At 50.4% G+C, this 20,929-nt stretch overlaps 9 protein-coding genes across 9 annotated transcripts; 3 read left to right on the top strand and 6 right to left on the bottom strand.

Annotated features, from left to right (window-relative positions):
- Positions 1-725: 725 nt before the first annotated feature.
- Positions 726-1,753, top strand: LY79DRAFT_694412 (uncharacterized protein; the record flags this gene model as incomplete). Its single annotated transcript, XM_060564794.1, has 1 exon — positions 726-1,753. A coding segment is annotated over exon 1 (567 nt), but the record flags the coding sequence as incomplete, so codon positions are not given.
- A 1,426-nt stretch (positions 1,754-3,179) lies between these two features.
- Positions 3,180-3,523, bottom strand: LY79DRAFT_672633 (uncharacterized protein; the record flags this gene model as incomplete). Its single annotated transcript, XM_060564080.1, has 2 exons — positions 3,180-3,233; positions 3,296-3,523. The coding sequence occupies 2 exons, from the start codon at positions 3,521-3,523 to the stop codon at positions 3,180-3,182; spliced, it is 282 nt and encodes a 93-aa protein (XP_060410379.1).
- Positions 3,524-4,234: 711 nt separating this feature from the next.
- LY79DRAFT_564725 (uncharacterized protein) lies at positions 4,235-5,672 on the top strand. The gene is made up of 4 exons (XM_060558684.1): positions 4,235-4,610; positions 4,665-4,945; positions 5,000-5,090; positions 5,184-5,672. Exons 1-4 carry the CDS (start codon positions 4,382-4,384, stop codon positions 5,465-5,467), a joined length of 885 nt encoding a protein of 294 aa, XP_060410378.1. The 5' UTR covers positions 4,235-4,381; the 3' UTR covers positions 5,468-5,672.
- Positions 5,673-6,457: 785 nt separating this feature from the next.
- On the bottom strand, positions 6,458-7,380 carry LY79DRAFT_564718 (uncharacterized protein). The gene has a single exon (XM_060558683.1). The coding sequence runs from the start codon at positions 7,335-7,337 to the stop codon at positions 6,762-6,764; it is 576 nt and encodes a 191-aa protein (XP_060410377.1). The 5' UTR covers positions 7,338-7,380; the 3' UTR covers positions 6,458-6,761.
- Positions 7,381-8,995: 1,615 nt separating this feature from the next.
- Positions 8,996-9,837, top strand: LY79DRAFT_523068 (GDSL-like Lipase/Acylhydrolase; the record flags this gene model as incomplete). The annotated part of the gene is made up of 2 exons (XM_060555497.1): positions 8,996-9,418; positions 9,478-9,837. The coding sequence occupies 2 exons, from the start codon at positions 8,996-8,998 to the stop codon at positions 9,835-9,837; spliced, it is 783 nt and encodes a 260-aa protein (XP_060410376.1).
- Positions 9,838-10,261: 424 nt separating this feature from the next.
- Positions 10,262-12,206, bottom strand: LY79DRAFT_347510 (cytochrome P450 CYP561D2P). Its single transcript, XM_060552624.1, has 3 exons — positions 11,988-12,206; positions 10,831-11,931; positions 10,262-10,774 (listed from the first exon to the last, which is right to left on the bottom strand). Exons 1-3 carry the CDS (start codon positions 12,057-12,059, stop codon positions 10,430-10,432), a joined length of 1,518 nt encoding a protein of 505 aa, XP_060410375.1. The 5' UTR covers positions 12,060-12,206; the 3' UTR covers positions 10,262-10,429.
- Positions 12,207-14,927: 2,721 nt separating this feature from the next.
- On the bottom strand, positions 14,928-15,963 carry LY79DRAFT_564713 (methyltransferase domain-containing protein). Its single transcript, XM_060558682.1, has one exon. It carries the CDS (start codon positions 15,734-15,736, stop codon positions 15,014-15,016), a length of 723 nt encoding a protein of 240 aa, XP_060410374.1. The 5' UTR covers positions 15,737-15,963; the 3' UTR covers positions 14,928-15,013.
- An 899-nt stretch (positions 15,964-16,862) lies between these two features.
- On the bottom strand, positions 16,863-18,470 carry LY79DRAFT_592999 (TAM domain methyltransferase; the record flags this gene model as incomplete). Its single annotated transcript, XM_060561500.1, has 5 exons — positions 16,863-16,989; positions 17,100-17,707; positions 17,877-17,993; positions 18,181-18,289; positions 18,424-18,470. 5 exons carry the CDS (start codon positions 18,468-18,470, stop codon positions 16,863-16,865), a joined length of 1,008 nt encoding a protein of 335 aa, XP_060410373.1.
- A 1,326-nt stretch (positions 18,471-19,796) lies between these two features.
- LY79DRAFT_564707 (uncharacterized protein) lies at positions 19,797-20,291 on the bottom strand. Its single transcript, XM_060558681.1, has one exon. It carries the CDS (start codon positions 20,178-20,180, stop codon positions 19,950-19,952), a length of 231 nt encoding a protein of 76 aa, XP_060410372.1. The 5' UTR covers positions 20,181-20,291; the 3' UTR covers positions 19,797-19,949.
- Between the last annotated feature and the right edge of the window lie 638 nt (positions 20,292-20,929).

The raw sequence follows: 20,929 nt of genomic DNA, 5'->3' as shown, positions 1-20,929 counted from the left end.
GACGCATGTCTCCAGGGCAAACCAGCGAGAGTCTGCCACGCTATCAGCAAACAAATCAGGCCAGCCGAGGCTTTAATATGCGGCCCAGCAAAACGTCCAGAATTTTGTGGCGAATCATCATCCTCTTATCAACAATAAACTCCACACCACTTCAGGCTGACAGGCAGTTTAAACCCTCCTTTTTAAAAGGAATAAGGTTCTCCCACTCCAAACATAAAGATACAGTGTGCACTTAAGCTATGAACCTTCCCGAGGACCCTTTCGAGCCGAGTGGCAGCAACCTCTGTCAGCTATGTCGTAATTTTATCAAGGAGCTGTCTGTCTTTTGGGCCAACAAGGGGCACCCAGAGAAAGGCTGGACAGCTGACGAGAGACGCTCCCTGTTCACGACAACCATCCGTCATCTTGGTATCGACCGTGTAGCCTTCAAACATCAGCTCTCTTTTGACACACTCGTCTCTAGTGCCCGGTCCTGCGAGCTTTGCCATGTACTCCACGATGAGCTTGTGAGCATTGGTCCCGACTTGCGCATTGGCTGGTTGGGTCTGCTCCCGTGCTACTGGCACCGCAAGGGTTATTTCAAGGCCAGGTTCTCCGAATCATCATCACGGGAAACAAACGATCCCAGCTTCCGCATCGGCCGATTGCGGAACTTTTTGTACCTGGACGCCATCAGGAGAAACCCCTCCTCACTTACGAGGACATCATTGTCGCTCCACGCCACTTGACGCCAGAATACATTGCTCAGAGATATAGAGATTGGATAGCGATGTGTCAAATCGACGGATCGCACAAATGTTGTCGCGGCGGCACTTCGTTGGCTGGAGAGGGCAGCATTGAAGACCAGCGTCCTCACGCAGCGTCCCTTGCTCAAAGCGCTCTACCCACCCGTGTCATTGACTTCGGACCACCTCAGTCCGTAGTACAACCGCGCTTATACGTCGCAGCACCTGGAGAGCAGGCAGATTATGTCGCCCTCAGCCACTGCTGGGGCGGCACCATCCCTTCAAGCACTATCCTCGCAAACTTGAGGGCACGCTTAGTTGAATTACCGGTTGAGGGTTTGCCTCGCAACTTCCAAGACGCTATAGCTGTCACACGAGCGCTAGGTATACGCTACCTCTGGATTGATAGCTTATGTACCATCCAGGACTCTCAATCTGACTGATTTACTGAGGCTGGAAACATGGCGTCAGTATACGCAGGCGCTACCGTTACACCCCCAGCCCTAGATGCCGCCTCAAGTAACGCTGGCTTCATACACCCTGAAGGCGGCAGGTCACCTACTGCAACTCTGAACGAGGACTACGCTGTTAAAAAGGAGTTTCGTAATATATACGACTACTTCCAAGGCTGCCCGCTAAATAGCCGGGCCTGTTGCATGCAGGAGCGGCTACTATCGCCGCGGGTGATGCACTCTAGCCGCGAGCAAATGTTATGGGAATGCAAGAAAGTCCTCACAAGCGAGTCTAACGACGTGTTTCATGGACACTCTATTAACTATGTGGCAGGGCTCCTCCTCTATCTGCGGAGGCTGATCCGTGAGCAGCCAAGAAGGGGAAGCCGGTGGGACCTGTGGTACCAGCTAGTAGAGGAGTATACAACGCGCAAGCTGTCGTTTGGCACCGACAAGCTGCCCGTCCTGGCCGGCATAGCCACTGTGGTTAAGTCTCTGGGGCTGCTGGATAGCGACAACCTACCGACCTACGTCGCCGGGTTGTGGCGCGAGGATATCGCTCATGGTCTGATATGGGGCGCTAAATACAACCACGTCAACGGGCGTAGGCACTGGGGCTACACCCCCAACGACGTATGCAGCACGCTGGTCGAGGCGCCGTCTGTGAACAGTCAGTTGCGCGCCCCAAGCTGGAAGTTGGGCCTCGGTCGACGGCGAGGTCATCTTCAGGAGCGTGCGGGGCGTATCTGACAATGTACTCGACAAGGTTGAAATTGTTATGCAAAGGGGCGAAGATTCATTTGCTGAACCGCAACCGGTCGGGGCGCTGAAGGTGCGGGGGCTATTTGCCGAGGAGGCCTATCACCCCCCCATCGACTCGAACCCAAATCCAGGGGTTGACGTTGGGAGCCTAGAGGTTGTTGGGAATGAGGAGTTTGGCCATCTTGGCGGGTGTGTGATGGATATAAAAAGAGACATAAGCCAAAGGTGTTATGCGTTGCTTGTTTGTATTAGTGCGAGTAGTCTTGAAAAACATATACTGGATCTAGGGAAGAGAGGCATAGACAAGGCTTTTAAGCGAGTTGGCATTTGTAGAGCACTTTTAGATAGAGATTTCATTAAGAAGGGGGGATTAGTATATGAGGAAATCACTCTTATATAGTGTCGTGATATAAGCCGTAATTGCGCAGTGGCAATTATGGATCCGCTTTTGTTATCACAGTTATGAGCCCGCTCTACCCTGGACCTCTGTGTGCCTTAATGGCATGCGCATAGGCTATATCAGAGACCCCCATAATCCTGAGGGCCTAGGTTTGAGCACTGTTTGGGGCAGTTGAAAACACTACCTATACTTTGGCGAGATGTACCTAATTAGAAAGTATTAAGAAGAGTGTTCTATATTACTAGCCTTCTGACAGATATGTTGTAAACCTGGGGGGGTGTGTTGTGATATAAGCCGTAATTGCGCAGTGGCAATTACGGATCCGCTTTTGTCATCACATATAGCGGTTACTAGCTACTAGAATAATGAATTTTGACATCTAAGCATTAAAATATTTTAATAACTATATTAACCTTCTTTAATATAGCTTGAATAATAGTTTTTGAAAGAAGCTATTGGAAAGTATACTTCAGAGTAGTATAAGGCGCTTTAGATAAAGGTGGAAGGTACTTAGTCTTTCAGAGGTGAAATAGACTAAAGTAATATAATAGAATAGGCCTATAAAGGCCTTATTGAGTATCGTAGCTGGGGGATTATACTACTACTGCTTTAGGTAAGACACTTTTCACAGAGGTTTGGAATCTGCTGAGTTTGGAAGCTTTCAGAAGAACAAGTCAGACCTATGTCGTGAATGGTTTAAATTCCGAGATCCCGTTTATCGACGCCTCGACACTGAGCAGTCCAACATGAGCACCATATATCCATCTGGAGCATAGCCTTATACAAGAACTAGCAGACCGGTAGGCGAGGAAAACTGTGAGGACCGACCACCCGTTGACTTTAGTATGTGGTGACGGACTTGATCTTAATGGAATCCTTTGAAATTTCAGCGTACTGCATTTTTCCGTCAGTTCGTGGTCACTTTGTCTAAGTCGTGAGCTTTGTCATATACTGACCTCTTCGCCACGCTTGTAGGTTCCGGCGGACTTGATGACGATGTTGGCTTTTGCCGCATCGGTATACTCTACATCTCTCTTCTCCTCGTCGCGCTTGTAAGTACCAGCAGACTTGATTATAATGGTGGCCTTGGCGACGTCGGCATAGTCGGCCGCAGGAGCAGCGACAGGGGCGGCGATGATGCCGATGGCCTGCAGAGCAAGAAGGGTGACGGTGGAGATCTGCATGGCTTCGTCTTTGCTTGTTGACTGCAGAAATGTGAGGGATGGACAACGGTAGTTGACAAAGATATCCGGTGCAAGATTCAGGCCCCTCTTATAACCTTATTTAACCCTGGGATTGAATCGTTGTCTTGGTTATAGGCCATTACTCCGCTCTTGCACGGCATTCAGTCGCAACGATGGCGCCTTATCGCACTTCCCTGACTTGAAGACAAGCTGGGCCAGCTAGTTTCGGACCTTTGTGTGAGATAATTGCCACGCTTCGCATCTATTAGACCAAGAACGGAAGGTCGTCTTTGCTTAGATGCCGTTACGGGCTGTCTAGACTTAGAGTAGCCAACTAGATACATTTGGACTGAATCATTTGCCTGCACGTTTGCCACTGACAGGGACTCCGATCCTACGATGGCAGGGTTGCGCTCCTTTCTGTCTCGGAATTCCACAGACTTATGTACCTCAGTCCAGATAGGCAAAGATTTGGCCCTCATTAGTGGCCAGTCGTATCTGCCACGTCTTAAGGTGGCGTTCCAGATGCATCATCATGAGAACTTTTGTATCGGGCCCCGCACGCGAAAACTAGACCGCAACAAGCAACTCGAATCCTGAAGGATCCTGGAAGATAGCGCAATGGCATGGAAACCGGGCAAGAGACTCTACAATACTCTACAATCTGATAAGAGGGCCAACTGACAACTCGCGACCCCAGTCAGCTATGTAGTTTATTCGGGGCGAGCTTGTTGGATTTCAAAATGACCTTAACTTGGGGCACACTGTCATCATTTCATTTTGATCATATCGCTTATCGAAGAGCAAGCAGCGTCTAGGACGTTCACCAGGAAATATACTGAGCGCTGTAGTGGCACGATGTGGTTGAAATTGCGGCAAGACTATGAAAGCCTCCCTCAATCAGAAGGAAAGGGAGGAGAGATCAACTCTCAATCGGCAAGGAGCCTCAACCGCCGATTCTCGCGATCAACTGTTGCGCTAGGATTCACCAACGTAATCACGCTTGTTGCTCTCTTTTTTGCCATCAATGCTACACCTTCAAAGGATGAGATCGCAGAGCTGTGTACACGGGAGTTTTCGACAATATGTGAGTATGAATGTAATACATCTCTAGCATATGGCATCCCTTAACGACCCATAGCGCCCGCTTTTGAGGCCATCAAGTACAAAGCACCAGTTCATTACAATGCCGAGTTCAGGCAGACAAACAAATGGCGCGGCCCTCCTGGAACACATTCAAACGAAATCGACATTGCATGGCACGAGATCGAGCTAGGGGCGGGAGGCATTCGGGTCACTAAAGAAGAAGTCAAGTTACTCAATATGACTGACTCACCTGAGATGCCATTCCATAAAATCCCCGAAGAACAAGGCGGCGGGTACTTGGCTATGCTGGAGGTTTTCCATTTGCTTCATTGTTTGGTTAGACAATCTCTCTGAAAATTCAAATTTCTATGGCAGCTAATATCACAGCAGAACTCTTTGAGAATGGGACTATTCTATAACTACGATCATTACAAATTCTTGGACGAGGGCGTCCCTGATGAAAACATACATTCCCACTTTGGTAGGAGCAAAGTCTTTTCTGGCAAAAGTTTCCACGATTCTTGACCGGAAGCATACCTTTCACATCTACTAACTCTGCCTGCCTCCAACGCAGATCACTGCATAGACATGCTGAGGATGAACCTGCAATGCCAGGCAGATGTTACCCCGGCTCTCTTCGTGGACCCCCTCGACAACCCTCTGCGGCGCGATGCCCTACCCAACTGGTCTTCTATGCATACATGCAGGGACTTTGATGCGATTCTGGACTGGAATAAGCATGGCCCAAGATCTGTGCGTTGGCGTGACGCTGGTGCCAACCCATCATGGGACCCCACTCTCGAAGGGGCTGAAGAGCCTTTTCCACCGGAAGCAGTTGACGAAGATCATCATCACTGAGTAGGTCTGCGACTGTTAGTCTCTTGTGGATAGATAGATCCAGGGGGACATGTCATACACTTGAAGAAGATAGAAGCTGGGGGAAAAAAAGCGGTATTGTATTGAAAGACGGACCCCAAACGCAAAATCGAAGGGTACAAAACCAAGGAAAAAAGCAAAACCCTTGCCCCTGAATAAAGCCATGTTCTGTGCGTTACTGAAAGACATTACCAAAGCTTGTGAATCTTGTCCAATCGGTCGCCTGTTCTTGAATTGTGGCTATTAAAACTGGTATCCCTTTGAGTGCCAGGTGACCCCACTAACCCCTTGGTGGACCCCCACCCACTTTTACCCCCCATTTTCGGACATACATGACAATACATTGTTATAGAATGTTATTTTGTTAGCAACTACCACCAATTTCAACATTATCACCAACATTATTATTAAAATCACAATGTCCTCTATAAGATACGTCTATACTAATTATAGACTATTGCTAGGGCTTATAAGGGTATAACTTACCTTGCTCTTATTACAGTAGCTTAAAGAGGCAACCTCTAGGTAAGGCATCTAGTAATAGGTGAGCACAGCGACAGAAGACCTAGTAGGGCTACTTAGATTATAATGTACCTTTGTGTAAATATAGAGATTGCTAGTACTTATGGCATAGGCAAAACGCCATATAAATAGAGGTACTACGAAACTATTGGCTTATCGGACTTAATGCTGTAAATGCATTGGCTCTACCCCGCCCTTGGCAGAAATGGGGTCACCTGGCACTCAAAGGGATAGGGGTGCGCAGCGTACTACGGACCACCTCGGCTAACGCAACATGAGATGCCTCGTCTCGAGACTTAAAAAGCCACTGATCAGAGGTTCTCACTATTATCAGCACATGCTTCAGGAGAGGAGGTGAGATATGGCTTTCATGGTTCTTGTGTCATCACGTTTAACTGAACATTAATTGAAGGACAGGTTGTGTAATTCGAGAAAAATAAAGACCTGGGTTGAATTAAGCGTTGAAAATTGTATGTCTGATTGAAGGAAATCTCTCTGTTCCTTTTATTCTTTCTAATCTCTGAGTTTCTAATTATTTGATTCTAAGGTAAATCAATTCTCCTGACTTCCTGTGCCAGCGATGGCAAAGGATCTTTCGGAAAACCCCTCCGGTCATCATACCCGAAAAATGATCCTTTTACCTGTTCGGCCATGTGACTAACTACCACGAGGACTAGGACCTGACTGAATCATGGTCCTATACGGTAAGCTTCTCTTGGTACCTCCACATCTAGCCCTATGGCGTAGTTCTCCCCTAGCTCATCGTGTTTCCCGTAGCCCTGTCAACCAAGGTGATACGGGGAAACTGGGAGCTCTCCTCTTCAGATATCTGTCGCATTGTGTCTCGGGTCCACTCGATAAGATGAGCACATTCGGGCGGAGGCTCCTGCATAAAAAGCTCCATTGTCTTCACGACCCGAAGTCCTACAACGGCTTCTCGGTAGCGACGTAACAAAGCCTCCACGTTCTCAAACTCGATACCAAGGTGGCAAATTCTTTGTTTTTCGATTTTCAACAACCTGAGGACCCAGTATGTGGCTTGAATTGAATCAAGCTGGAAATTGACCCATATGTATCGCGGTGTGAGGCCACCTGTGAACGATCTCTCGTACAATCCAAGGTTTCGCGACTCGTGGCATGTTTGTAGTACGGCGGGGACGGGGTTGGGTGAGGTACAGTGGAATAGCGTATAGTCCAGCGGGTGACGGCGATGTTTGTTGAGTTCAACTCGGGCATCCACCTTGAGGATCCGAGGCTCTCTCGTAAACTTCCAGATGTGGATACGTATTTCAAGTGGAAGCTCAGAAAATAAGAAGAATTCCGTTGCCATTGCTAACCAACGAGAAGATCTTTGACGGGTGGCCGTGACTGCTGCGTGGGCCTAAGCGTATGAAAGAAAGTGAGCCGAAGCAAAAGCTATGAACCATGTATTGCATGGCTTTCACATGAAAACTATCAATGAACCACCTCGGCTTTTGGGTCACGATAAACCTAGCACAAAAGCAAACCGTGCATCAACTCGTCATCGGGTTACTTGATTTGGCAGCCTGCAGGTAAGATAATGTCGTGAAGCTGGGACTAGCTTCATGTGGCTGGTACAAGTTGTGACTGCCACAGATGTGGCTCATCACAAGTACAGATTACTTCATGTAGAGATTTCTATCTGGCATAGTCTGTACACAGTTTTTGATGAGACAAATACTTTACATTCTTTTCACTAGATGCTGCTGTCCTCCCAGACAATCAGTTGAGTCTCACCGAGGGATACCAAGTTTACGACGTTGACTTCCACCTGTGCCACATATCGATCTCTTCAATCTCTTCATACACTTCATACAGTACAGAACACCTGATAACGCAGAGCAACTGCCGAGTCAGACTTCACTTTTAACTAGGTACTGGTAGTTTCACTCTCCATTAACCTTATTGGCCGCAGTCAGCTATACACAAGGCGGAAGCTAAGCTCTGGACTCTTCCCTCTCCATTAGTCTTACATCCCATACATCCCACCAATCCCATACACAAAAACCGACCGAGCCATCCAGACTTTACGCCTCACTTTCGCAATGGCATTTGCCCTTGCGTTTAATGACATAGTTATTGGTGGCTTGAAATTGACAAAACAAGACCAAACACTCATCTGAGTGTCATTAGGCAAATTATTCCAGTAAAGGCGATGGTTTCGTTTTGCCTTCTACGTTTTCTCAACCTCCAGTGCGATTCGACATTCATTTGAGCACGTTGATGTGAACCCGCACTCTCTGTGGTTCTTTACTTGGTCCTCAAGGTGCGTGAGCTCTGGCTGGAAACAGGCACCTGGTTTGGCTTCAAACGTGAGAGTATGCGGTAATCCCAATTGACGTGGGAAACTGAACCAGACATGCTGGTTTTTTTTTTTATAAAAAAAAGCCCTGCAAAGAGAGATTCATGAGATCAAGGCACATCCAATAGGCAGGAAATGTCTCTTATGAAAAGCCACGAGTTCATCGTGTCACATGGGTATTTCAGACGGATGATCGATCCCACGGAAAATTTCAATTGACAAGCATGGACTCCTCCCCCGCAAGTTGACTTGCCTGTTTTCCTGTTTCCCGAGATCGCATCAACTCGCAGGTAACATCGGCCGAGGGAAGATCTCTTATCCGTAGCATATGTGCCGCACCGGAATGAAACCTTACAATCTCTTTGGGGTAGCACGGACGTAACCATAGAGATGCGAGAGTCATTGGTGGAATTGGTATAGGAGCATCGCGGCATTCGCTCTACTGTTGCCGTAAGCGCTTCTTTCGGTATAGTCCACGCCGAGATGTGATATGGCAAAACGAGGATCTGTGACAGATGTAAACATTGCTTGATACTCAATCCATCTCCGTGTAACAGATCTCGTCAAATTTTAGTAGGCACCGTCTCGTTTCCACTGAACTGATGAATATTGTGATGATTTGCCTAGCGGTCCCATAATATCCGCGCTGAAACCAAGTCGACAATATGAGACTTCAGAGCATTGCGAGCATCCTGGCAACGGCAGTTACACCCGCCTCCGCAATTCCCCTGAGCCAGGCCAGTCCACAGGAGACTCGTCAAACGAAGCCCCCCTACTTTCTCCTCACCGGTGACTCAACGGTGGCTGTTAACGGTGGCTGGGGTGATGGATTTTTGACTTTCGTTGAGTCGCCTGCCGACGGGAAGAATTATGGCAAGAGTGGCGCAACAACAGTTTCTTTCAGAGCCCAAGGTATCTGGGATACAGTGATTGCAGAGGTCAATGCGAACAAAGGAGCCTTTAACCCGATCGTCACGATTCAGTTCGGGCATAATGACCAAAAGGCCGCAGCGAATATCTCCTCGGAGCAGTTCCAGGCCAATCTTCAGACCTTGGCAACCGAAGTTACAGCTGCGGTTGGAACCCCTGTGAGTCAATTCCACAACTGTGTCGAATCGAAAAGAATGGATACTGACTGCTTCCCAAGGTTCTAATTACGTCTCTAACTCGCCGCACTTTCAGCGGCGGTAAGGTGATTCAAAATCTTGAGACCGAGCGACTTGGAGCTATTGCTGCCGCTGGAGCCGCGGGCACCACATATCTCGACCTCAACACTGCCAGCACCAACTACATCAACGCCATCGGCAACGAGAATGGACACAAGTACGACCTCGCTTCGGGCGATGCCACCCACTTGAACACCGCTGGAGGGGTTGTCTTTGGCCGCCTGGTTGCTGATCTTCTTTTGGAGAAGCGCAAGGTCCTTGCAGAATTCATTAGGGAGAACAAGGCTCTGAGTAACAAGCTCAAGAACGGGGAGTTTGCCAGTGGAGACGAGACCAATTGAAATTCGTTCCTACGATTGCGGTATTGTATAGGGGAGTAATAGCTATTTATTAGTCCTTTACTATAGAGCACTCTTAACTAATTAGTCTCTCTACTGGAAGCACTTATTATCTGTTAGTCCTCCTTCTTATTATATAACCTATACTATAGTTCTCATGTTCTATAGAGCTATTTGTCTGTTTAACGCTAGTCCTTTTGTTTCTATAAAGGCTGTGCTACCTACGCTCCTAGGGTCTAGTAGGGCTAAAATTACCTGTAGTAGTAGTAGTAGTAGTAGTTATAATAGCTTTAATCTTACGTAGGTAGAATAGGGCGTGGGTTGTATGTAGGTTACTTGCCTTATATATTATTTAGTGGTGAATAGGCCGTGGTGGGTGTAGGCTCTCTGGTTACAAATGGTGACCCGAAGAAATCTATAGGGCTAACCTTTAGACCTTAAATGATAATCAGGAGCTTCGAATACTAACCCTATTCTATGCCACATGCCACAAGAGCTTCCAAGAACCAAGAGAGGGTGACAAGAGAAAAAACGTAAGACACTACACTATATGTAGCTATACTCATTCCCTATGTTTCGAGAAACACATCCTCCCTTACTTAGCCCGAGGCTTTAGCTTTACCATCAACGGACCCTTGTGATAGACAGTAAAGGTGGCCTGGGACGAGACCCAATCCTCTTGGCCCTCCTGCAGCTCAATATCAAAGCTCCATAGCAGCCTGGCCGCGACTACTTGCATCTCCGCGTAGGCAAGGTTCTTTCCAATGCAGTCCCGGGGCCCAGTCGAGAATGGCCTAAAGGCCGCTTTGTTGTCCGTAGAATATCTGGACTCGTACAACGGGTGAGCCACGGGGAGGAAGCGCTGGGGCCTGAAGGCGTCCGGGTCGGCGAAGTTAAGTGGGTTGTGGTGCGTCGCCCACTGGTATACGGATATGTAGGTCTAGACTGTCAGTATGCCTCTTCATGAGCGTGCCTCTGAAGGGATGGTTTACTCACTCCTTTGGGAATAAACTTCCCGTCAATGACATCGCCGGGAGAGACCCTTGGGGGCGTCTCGGCAGCTGGCGGGTAGATGCGCAACGTCTCCTCGAGGCAGGCGTGGAGGTAGGTTAGCCTCTTCGTGGACTTCGTCGTAATCTCCTCCTCGGAAGCGAACGCCTCTCGTATCTCCTGCACGAGATTTCTGTACACATCAGGGTTACGCGTCAGGTGGAACGTTAAGCCTGAGAGCGCGGTGGCCGTGGTCTCACTGCCCGCAACGATGAAAGCCCGAGAGTTGGCGTGGATTTCTTCGTGGGACATCCCGTTCCCATCCTCCTTGTTATTCCGGAGGATATAGGACATAAAGTCCTTGCGGTTGTCGTCTCTGAGGGCCAACCTCTTGTCAGTCTTCTCGCGGGCGAGATTTTCGGACTCGTCCTTCATCCGCATCGTCTTGCTGCCCACTAGTAGAAGAAACGGGCGTAGGAAGGAGTATTGAAACAGAAACATAATCCTGCTGTTGGCTTTGATTGAGAAGAAAATCATGGCAATCCATGGGTGATAGTCGCTCTTCTCCAGAGAGTAGAAAGGATCAGCAAACGCTAGCTCGCCGATAACATCGAACGTAAAGCAATTGTACCACTTGGCTATGTCGGAGATCTTGCCTTGTTGCGCCTGCTCGCCGAGTCTCAACATCAGCAGGTCAACGTAGGATTTCACGTAGGATTCCTGCTCTGTCAAGGCGGCTTCGGAGAAGGCATGGGCCATTATCCGTCGTTGCCGTCGGTGGTCTTCGCGGTAGGTCGGAAAGATACCGATCCTATCAGACAGCCCGTAAAATTCGACCGTCTTTTCGAACTCAGCCTGGTGAGGGCGTCTAGTGAAGATTTCCGGCCAGGCTATAGAGCCGTCGATAGCGAGGCGGGTAGGGGAAACACGGACAATTGGGCCGTACTTCTTGTGCAAATTTAGCGACTCTTTCACGAGCGTTCCCATAACATAATTCTGAAAGGTGAATGGTAAGTAAGAAGCCGCGTAGAGCTTGGGCCCTGGGAAGCCGGCAAGAGGGTGGAAGAAGAGTCGCCAAATGACGACACCGATACGATAGAGTACAAACTATTACCCTTTCGTTAGCAATCGGATTGTTGTTAGTCATGGCGTACTAGACTCACCGCCACTAATAGCAAGTGGACGCTCGAAGCAGGCGTTAGACGTGAAATAAGTTCGTTTGCAAGAGCAGGCATGATGGTTGAGAGTATAGCTGGTAAGCAGCGGTTCTTTGGGGATATTCAAAATGTAAATGAGGAAACCCTGTAATCCGTCCTTGAACGAGCATGGACTTCTCAACGTGAAATGTCGCTGAAAGGTATCTGCGCATCAGTCTTTTGAAGGTGATTCGCGATCTGCAAGCCGGGCTTTTGGGCAACACCGATGCGGAGAACTTCTAGTCCGCAAACTCCGCGCCATGGTTTCATACATCCATCAGTCAACAGGGGTGCCCACCCCCTCACCAATAACCTCACTTTCATTACCCTTCTTCTTCTTTTTACTCACTATTTCGTTAAGTGTACCGCTGCTACATAGTACAGTGAAATGTAAGAAGTCTGGGCTCACCTATTGAAGATGGCACATTGAGTGGTGAGCCCAGACTTCTTACATGTCACTGTAGAGCTGCTGTTAATTAAGGCACCTAAGCGACAGTAACAGCCAAGCCGCCGGCTGGAGCCCTGCCAGAAGTGCGGTGCCTGATTTCCCTCAAAATCCGCGATGTTTCGCTATAATGCCCCTTTTCGCCATCTGCCAGGCTGTAAGCGGCCGTCTCCATCACCCTCACAGCCCTCACTATCATCCTCAGCCTCACCATTACTACCGTCAATCTTAACAGTCTGATCTCTGCCCTCCACACCCAGCCCATCGATGAGAGAGCGGTCTATATCGCCAGACCTGCCGGCACTCTTCTCAGCCGCGAAGTCCAACTTGGTCATCGAGGCCCTTCGCGAAAGAACAGCAGCAGCCGAGAGAGCCAGAGCCGTCGGGGCCGAATGGAGGACCCAAGAGCCCTATCTCTGCGATTGTAATGGTAGTGCACCATATTGCCCACTATCAAAGGGTACGTGGGCATGGCCCCAGGCGGCGCACGCCCGGGCGACGTAGTCGAGGTGCTGCTTGGCTCTCAGATCCCGTACGTCCTGAGACCGTCTGGAGATAGGACGAGATCTTGTTTCGTTAGCGAGGCGTACTGCGACAGTGTGGACGGTGAGATATTAACTGACTGACAACAGCAGACGGTTTCTGTTACTTAACTCAGGCTGTTATATATAGAAAAGCGGGGGGGGGGGGGGGGGAGTATCTTTGAAGATCTAGTTGTTAAGCTTACCTTTATAATAAAAAGCCGCTATAGGACTACTTAATTATTAATCTAATCTTATATTTCTATTTTCTGGTTAGGTTCCCTGCAGTTAGTAAGTGCGCCTTCTAATGAAACTACTCTTGCTCTATCTTCTAAAAATATATAGCTCTATGACCTGGTATTGTGTACGTGTAGAGCTTCTGCTAATAGCGACTTTCACTTTGGCGGCCGGCCGGCCTGTTCATTTACTAGTAAATAACCCCTCCTGCCGTCACGCAACTTTGAGTAGTTAATAGGCACTTTTAGTCACGTGAATTTTGAATAGTTCTTTTAGTAAGTGAGAATCCAAAAGCAAGGGTGTATTGTTTTCGCTGTATGTACAGAGGTGCCCTTCAAAAGACCTTGCGCAGAATGTCAAGACCAAGAGTAGAGTGTCCCAGCCTTAGGGCTTAAGAATACACTCTTATTAGACTCTTACTAGATATGTCTACAGCATAGCAGTGCTACAGCCGTATGAGATTGATTCTTAGGGGCCCTTTTAGGAGCAGGTTGACAATCATGTGATCTGAGATGCATTATGCTGCACTGATACTATTGGCTGGGTGATGGTGCTTCTGGCGCTCTGGCATTCTCTGCAAGGTCTTGACAGGCTCCTCCGTACCGCCCTCAAGACTATAGAATATGTCGCCGTGGCAAAAGGCAACGGAGCGGGACACCCACAAGGAGTCGAAAATGGATGGAAGTTTTTGGAGTTGTCAAAAGCGAAAAGTCGGATTAGAATACGTAGAGGTCGTATAAAATCCTCATGTTGAGAGCAGTTTGCTTTTGGAGTTTTCTATAAGTGGAATTCTCGTTGTAAGGATAGAAATCAAGTACTTAAAAATTCTAGTATTCCAGTCTTATAAGCAACATATACTAGGCGCTGTCTTGAGAATATAGATGGTTTAATGGGATAGGAAACTGGCAGGCAGTGTGCCAAGAGCAAGGGTCAAGAGTACTAGGAATGTACTATAAATCAACACAACTTCAAATACACTATGCACTCCCCCAGAGGGAAGCAGGCACTAATAATGAATAGCAAAATTGAAACAAGTTTCGCTAAACGGCACCTTGAACCCTGCAAAGATATTCCTGGATCACCCTGCTCATCCCGCTTGCGCGACCTTAGGGCGGCGGGTAATCTGGCCGCATCTGAACGACAAAGTGACATCTCACTCATTGCTCGCACAGCTTAACTATATAACGGAGATCTCTTTTCTCACATCTACTTGCATAGAGTTACACCTTTCTCATCCCTATTCCTGCACGCCCTGATGTATGCTCTAACTCGGAATATTATGCTTTCACTAGCTTCAATGCAATAAGCCGAGACAGGACGGAAACATAGACGGTTTCCTCGGCCCGTTGGTATCTGCTATATTGCCGCGAGTATTGCCGAAGCAATCTGTTCCGCTCCTATTTTCTCCTTCGCGATGTCGGCATGAACCCAGTCGAGAGTCCCGCGTCGGCCCACTGAATCTTTCCGCCCGCCAGTACCACGGGATACCCCAACTTCTGATGCCAAAGCAACATAGCATCTGTGACCCTTGGACTATGCATAGTAGCTGTTGTTTGCATGACACGCCAATGTTGAAGTGACTTTCCAAAGTTGATCACGATCCAACATCGCCGATTCAGGGGGGGGACACGTCAAAACACATGAGAGGCCACACAACCAGGGGCAGTTTGTATCGTAGTGTTCAACTCACTACGACATCAATTGGAATGATTTCGTTTTATTACACGTGATGGTCATAACGTCGTTGGTCATGCTAGTTGATTAGTTTCCTTCCGTTGGGACCACAACACTCAAACGTCCAGCAAGGGTTTCCTTGGCTTTTTGGCGCGGAAAAGCATAGTCTGGCCAATGACCCAAGTCTCCACCTCCTCGAACTCGTGCTCGAGGACGTCTTGAATGTCCTCCTTATTGTCGTCCCAGTTGTTAAAGACCCCCCACCACCTGTTATACCACCGGAGCTGGAGCTTGGTGAGCCAGCCGGTCGACTCGTTGGGGCCCAGCACGGTGCAGCCCGTCAGGACGCCGTCCTCGCTCAGAAGCTCCTTGTAGGAGCCGATGGCGCGCAGCTTCGCCTTGCCGCCGGGCATGCAGTGGAAGAGGTTGAACATGGATATGGAATCGAAGCGCTCGCCCAGCAGCTGCTTCGGCGGCGGCTCCGTGACGTCGGCCTCGACGCAGAGGATCTCCGTGTTCGTGGCCACTGACAGGATGCGGGCCGTCGCGGCCTTGAGAGGGGGCGCCGTCAGGTCCAGCAGCCCGAGGCGCTGCTTGCTGTTCGCGCGGAACGGCCTCGCCAGCGCCGCAGCAGGGAACCAGCCCGTGGCGACGCCGCAGTCGAGGTGGTTGCGGGAGAAGTTCTCGGCGAAGAAGGGGAGGAGGACGTCATCTGTCGAGCACTTCCAGATGTACTTCATGTTGAAGCCCAAGACATACTTGTCGTAGAACAGACTGAGGAAGGACGGCGAGTAGACTGCGCCGTATGCGGCATTGGGGTCGGCCCCGAGGTCAGCCATTGTGGGCTAGGACGGGGATGTAGAGCGTAGGTGATGAGGTTATTCCGGCCCAGACTTTGCTAACGAGATGGACGCTACGGGAAGAAGCAGGGTCTGGATCGTACGGCGGAGAGTGGCCGTTTTTGCTCTGTCGGCGGCGGGATACCCAATCGAGTGGCCGTGTGTCACTAACATGATCCGAACCAAACCCGCAACTTTCCTATCTAGGTGGGACAACTTGTTTTCAGCACTAACAGAAGTTCTTTTCGTATGCAGCCAATAGGAGCTTGGTGAAGTCAAGGAGGATAAGAGAGTATTGCTGCTGCGTTGCCATTCCGTAGAAACAACTTCCGTCGGGTGCCTTGAGCCAAGCAAGGATCCTCTCTTGTGCATTTAGGTGGGGGCTAGGATCCGGGCATCATTTCTACTTTGGGCACATGCATAGTCGTCATGTACACTAGTTTATGTCTGCTCTTGTCCCCCGGACCAACTGGTCTGGGGCATGGCTCCTGTAGAGAGGTTGAACTTGGTGGCGCCGGCTGTTGGCTTTCGCCGTATGGTTAAATGCCTCACTAGTGACCCCATGTGTGCAGGTTGGCCAAGGTTGGCCAAGGGCTGAATCTTCATGCACGCGTGCATTGCATGCAACCTCGTAGCCTGCTAGCACCGCCATCGAGCCCAGGATAGCTTCAAGCCGCGTATTTACGGATTTGCGGTTGCGTGACTGCAGGATGGTACGTTCGGGATGGGCTCATGTATCCGCCCGCATTACTTGGCTGCGCTTCTGCACTTATATGAGTCTGTTATATTGTCAGGCCCTCGTGAACATTCTGGCAGCGGAGTCCGGCGTAGACAACAAGGCTGGGGCTCTCCCAAAAGGTGTATGTGACCAGCCGTACTCCTAGGCTCACCGCTGCGGCTTGTCAATGAGCTCGTCACAACTCGAACAGTACAGAACTCATCAAATCATGTTTATTCTCCGCAACGGGGCTAAGACTCTGCTTCTCGGAAGCTTTCTGCTTCTGGACATGAATCTTAACATGGCGATTGCCGGCTCTCTATGCAAACGCTTGGGTGGGGTATATAATTAATTTGCCTTCCAATCAGAGAATATGAAAAAAAGAAGAAGCATATCAGACGCTTTTCTCTAACTCTGTGAACTGAAATTGGAGAAAGACGCTTGTGATGCCGAGGCTTGCGCCGATCGTGATGAGCTTGCCAGCGAGGCGGACGACGAAGCGCCGTGGCGTGGCTTTCGGCAGTACACGGTCAACCTAGAGGTAGGAATGAGCCGTTTGGCCCCAAGACACAGAGGCGGCGGGATGGCAGAGGGGAAGGGGGGAAGAGGGGAAGAGTGGCGGGCAGTAGGTGAGGTGCAACTTACAATGTCATGAATGAATGGTATTGGGGGTCTGGAATCTCTTTGCGGACCTTCTTCAACAGCACATGGACCTCGCTCTCTGGCCAGTCGAGGCCGATGGTGAAGATAGGGACGGTGAGGGGCTCGATGATGGCGTTCCAGTTGTTCGCCATCATGGCGCCGAACTTCTGGCACTTTTTGCCCGGATAGCACGCGTTCGTGGGTGCGGCATGCTTGGTCAGTTTCAGTCTCTCAAAGCCGGCCTTCTCCAACAGCGGCGGATAGTGACGGACGTATCCGATATCGCGCCCCATATTCCGGAGACCCTGATCGAGGAGGGAGTTCCATTTCTGGGTAGCGCTGCCGTCTAGGGAATGGTTCGGGGAGTGAAGGATGGCGATCCACTCGCTGAACTCGACCCAGCCCCCGGGGTTCAGGTGGTCGTAGATGGACTGGATGAGCTTCTCCTTGTCCACGATATCGCCGAGCATGCGGACATGGATGTAGTCGAAATGCTTGTCGATCGTCCAGCCGGCCGTGACGTCCATCAACTTGAACTGGCAGTTGGGAACTGTGTACGGCGGGCGGACTTTTTCGATATCGATACCAATGACGGCGCAGTTTGGATTGTTCTTGGCTAAAAACGATGGCGAGGAGGATTAGCATCAACCGCGCCAAACGCCTGAAAAGAACTTGCCGTATTCCTGCCTCAGAGGTTAGCCGACCCGTCCCGTGATATCTGCATCATTCAGGCGTGAATAAGGATGGGGAGGGGAGGGGGAGCAATGAAGAGGGGAACACCCACCAAGGCCCATAATCCTGGCCCGGTACCAACGTCGAGGGCCGCTCTGGGCTTGACGACCGGGGCCAAGTGGAGTCTGCCGTCGAAGAGTTCGGCAATGATTTGATGCTGAAGGACTGCGGGTTACGTTAGCATATGCAGTCACGGTCGGGCGTCCTGCAAGACGCGCAGATGCTGGAGGGTGAAGCGGGAAGAAGACCCCCTTACCATTTCTGTCTTGTTCCTCCTAGGTTTGGGAACGCGTATTAGTGGACGTGAACGCGGCATTTGGACGGGCTGGCACGCCAAGGGAGGTCGACGTACCTTGCTGTTGGGCACGAAGCCAAACCGCTTGCCGGTCTTTACGAATTTGTGAAAGATTGATTGGAAGATGGATCTGGTGTCCTTGGATCGTGATCTCCCCGAGCTGCTACTGCATGGTGGAGAACGGTCAGCCCGCTCGGCGCGACAAGACGGCGGCTGGTCAAGACCCAAAACAGGGCACGATACAATCGTGGTCTTGCGCCATCACAATAACATGGCCTCTGCTATAGGGGACCGACTCACTAGTTAGCCAGGCGGGTACCCGCAGCCGGCGCGGTCTCATCCGACATGTCGTCGGAGTCGGATCCCCCCGCCCATAGCGCCCGGTTTACCTCATCGGACGTTGGGCTCGGGTGTTCATCGGCACAATCCTCCTGTAATGATATGTTGGTCTCAATGCCCGAGGTTTCTCTTTCTCTCTCTCTCTCTCTCTCTCACGCATAACAATGAAAATGTGATGATAAGGGGAGGAGGGGAGGGGGGTCAGGAGTGGGTGGTGAACCGTACATGCTGTTGGCCAGACTGTATCGAGGGCCTCGTCGAGGGCGGCGTGTGTGGCCTACCGCCGCTATCTGCTGAAGTGTTGCGGGTACGTTCAGAGGACGAACTAGCGGTGAGCCAGGTCGATGCAGAGGCGGCAGAGACGCTGTTAGCGGCTGTCGAAGGGCGCTTCCGTCCCACGGGCGAGCCAGGAACCGAGCCGTAGCCGGCTTTTCGAAGCCGCTGATGGCTGTGATTATCCATCAACTTGCAATCTGCCCGACCCCGAGCAAGGTCGTCAGCAAGGGGGAGAAAGCAGTGGGTGCGGTGGTGTGGTTCGTAGCGCCCTGCTTGCGGCGAAACAGAGACCGAAGGGGGGAAAAGGGGACTGCTGACAGAAATAAAAAAAACAATGAGATACGGCGACCCGGTTTCTCCGTCTGCGGCAAGGGGAAGATGTATGTAAGGAAGAAGTGATAGGTGAGCAGCAGCAAAAGAAAGTTGCGGGATGGACAAGGACGTTCCATGAAGTTAGAATAACAAGCAGCTGGTCTCGGGTTTTCGCTCGTTCCCTTGTCCTTCTTGTTTTTTCTTTTCTTTTTTTTTTCTTTTTTTATCGTTTTCTTTTCTTTCTTTCGAAGACATGGGCCCCGGGGGAGGGAGGGGGAGAAATGGGCTAGGGCAGCCGGTTGTTTTCCCCCTTCTTTTTGGGCACGATGCCAGGCTGGCTGCTCGGACACTGCCGTCCTCGAGACCCCTGTCTGCGTTGCGTCTCCCTTCTCCATGGCTTGACTGCTGAGGGAAAACCAAGAACCTTGTTGTTGTTTTAGATGAACTGCGTCGGTAAGGTGTCAAAACGACGTGCGGGGCTCTGTGGCCCTTGGCTGGGATCCGTGGTTATTTATCAGTCCGGAATACAAATACACGCACACACACACACACACACACACACCAACAAGTAGCGCGTAATTCCTGGGGAAGACGCTCGCAGCGGAACCTGTCACTAATCACTACACATGTAGTTGACAGCCCGAGGGTGGTGAGACTCGAAAGATGAGCTTTTGGGTGCGACGCCTTTACAGACAGACACACACAGTATGATGGCTTAGTGCCTCCGATATGCTTGCTATAGCCCCCCCCCCCTTCCCCTTTTAATACGCCGCCGCCCGACGTTAGACGTTATCGCCTTGTCAATGGCACCGAAAACCTGCCATCCGCCTCACTAGTCATGACCATGCGTCCAGCATAGCGGCGGAGCAAACAACCACAGACCATGTAATCGAGAAGTGTCAAGGCTTGGCAGCTGGGATGTCATGAGTATGATGTGGGGTCGCTTTCTGTCTGTTAGGCACTGAGTCAAGGATCCCATGGAGATGGAATGCTCTTGGCCAGGGCGGTGATTGGGCAACAAGCCTTTGCCCAGTGTTCCTCGCGATTCTTGCCGGTGCTCCGGGATCTGGCCCTACAGCCATTGCAACAGGTCGTGGGAAAAGGGGGAAGAAGAAGCTGGCGGTCGACATGGTACGCTGCTCACTATATACTCCGTAGGTAATAATACTTGCCGCATGCTCGAACTATCAATATTGGAGCAAACAAAGTGTCTCTGTATCGGTGTTGGAGTGAGTAATGCTATAGAAACGAATGAATGGGGAGAAACCAACAGCAATCCCCTAGGGCCTCCCTTCCCCCCACCACCACTTCCTTAGCAACCAACCAGAGCGGCAGATGGGATACATATTGCCCAGTCCGCGGGCACTCGCAAACAAATTGCCGGCTGTGGGAGGAGTCTAGGCAGGCACATCACTGCCAGGGACGGCAGTGCAGTTTGCAGGCTAAGCCAGGACGGGATAAGCGATGCTCGGCCGTCTGGCCAATGTGTTTGCAGTACGGATACTCACTCGGTAGGATGCTTTGTATCTGATTTGTGATATCGAAATTCCCTGTACCCAGAGTGCCAGAGCCCGCGATGCTCGGTGTGCGTGCATTAGCAGCTCGACAGATTCTTCAAGAGACCCCTACCTACACTGCCTGTTCCTCCAGCCCCGTTATCAAGAAACTTGGACGCGAAGTAAGCGTCCTGCGGCCCCATGAGCCAATGGGATGATGCACGCGCGCCAACTCGCGAGCTTTGTATCGTATAGCCCGCAGCCGAAGTATAGTTGGAGGTGGCTATCAGTTGATATCCTTGCAAAAAGACACACGTACCGGTACCGCTGCATGACGTTTTATTTTAGTACACGCGTCCCGCGTCCGCGGCTTCTTCCCGCGG

This window comes from Colletotrichum navitas, assembly GCF_030913465.1.
Source record: "Colletotrichum navitas strain CBS 125086 chromosome Unknown LY79scaffold_69, whole genome shotgun sequence".
NCBI classification, from domain to species: domain Eukaryota; kingdom Fungi; phylum Ascomycota; class Sordariomycetes; order Glomerellales; family Glomerellaceae; genus Colletotrichum; species Colletotrichum navitas.
This window is presented reverse-complemented; position numbering and strand designations above follow the sequence as displayed.

Bases quoted from the DNA above. Each gene is read 5' to 3' on its own strand.
- LY79DRAFT_564713 (XM_060558682.1), bottom strand. From the start codon at position 15,736: ATGGCTGACCTCGGGGCCGACCCCAATGCCGCATACGGCGCAGTCTAC.
- LY79DRAFT_347510 (XM_060552624.1), bottom strand. From the start codon at position 12,059: ATGCCTGCTCTTGCAAACGAACTTATTTCACGTCTAACGCCTGCTTCG. The intron at 11,932-11,987 runs GTGAGTCTAGTA...AAAGGGTAATAG, and splicing joins TCCACTTGCTATTAGTGGCG to TTTGTACTCTATCGTATCGG. The intron at 10,775-10,830 runs GTGAGTAAACCA...CTGACAGTCTAG, and splicing joins GGAAGTTTATTCCCAAAGGA to ACCTACATATCCGTATACCA.
- LY79DRAFT_564707 (XM_060558681.1), bottom strand. From the start codon at position 20,180: ATGTCGACCGCCAGCTTCTTCTTCCCCCTTTTCCCACGACCTGTTGCA.
- LY79DRAFT_564718 (XM_060558683.1), bottom strand. From the start codon at position 7,337: ATGGCAACGGAATTCTTCTTATTTTCTGAGCTTCCACTTGAAATACGT.
- LY79DRAFT_564725 (XM_060558684.1), top strand. From the start codon at position 4,382: ATGTGGTTGAAATTGCGGCAAGACTATGAAAGCCTCCCTCAATCAGAA. The intron at 4,611-4,664 runs GTGAGTATGAAT...AACGACCCATAG, and splicing joins ACGGGAGTTTTCGACAATAT to CGCCCGCTTTTGAGGCCATC. The intron at 5,091-5,183 runs GTAGGAGCAAAG...CCTCCAACGCAG, and splicing joins AAACATACATTCCCACTTTG to ATCACTGCATAGACATGCTG.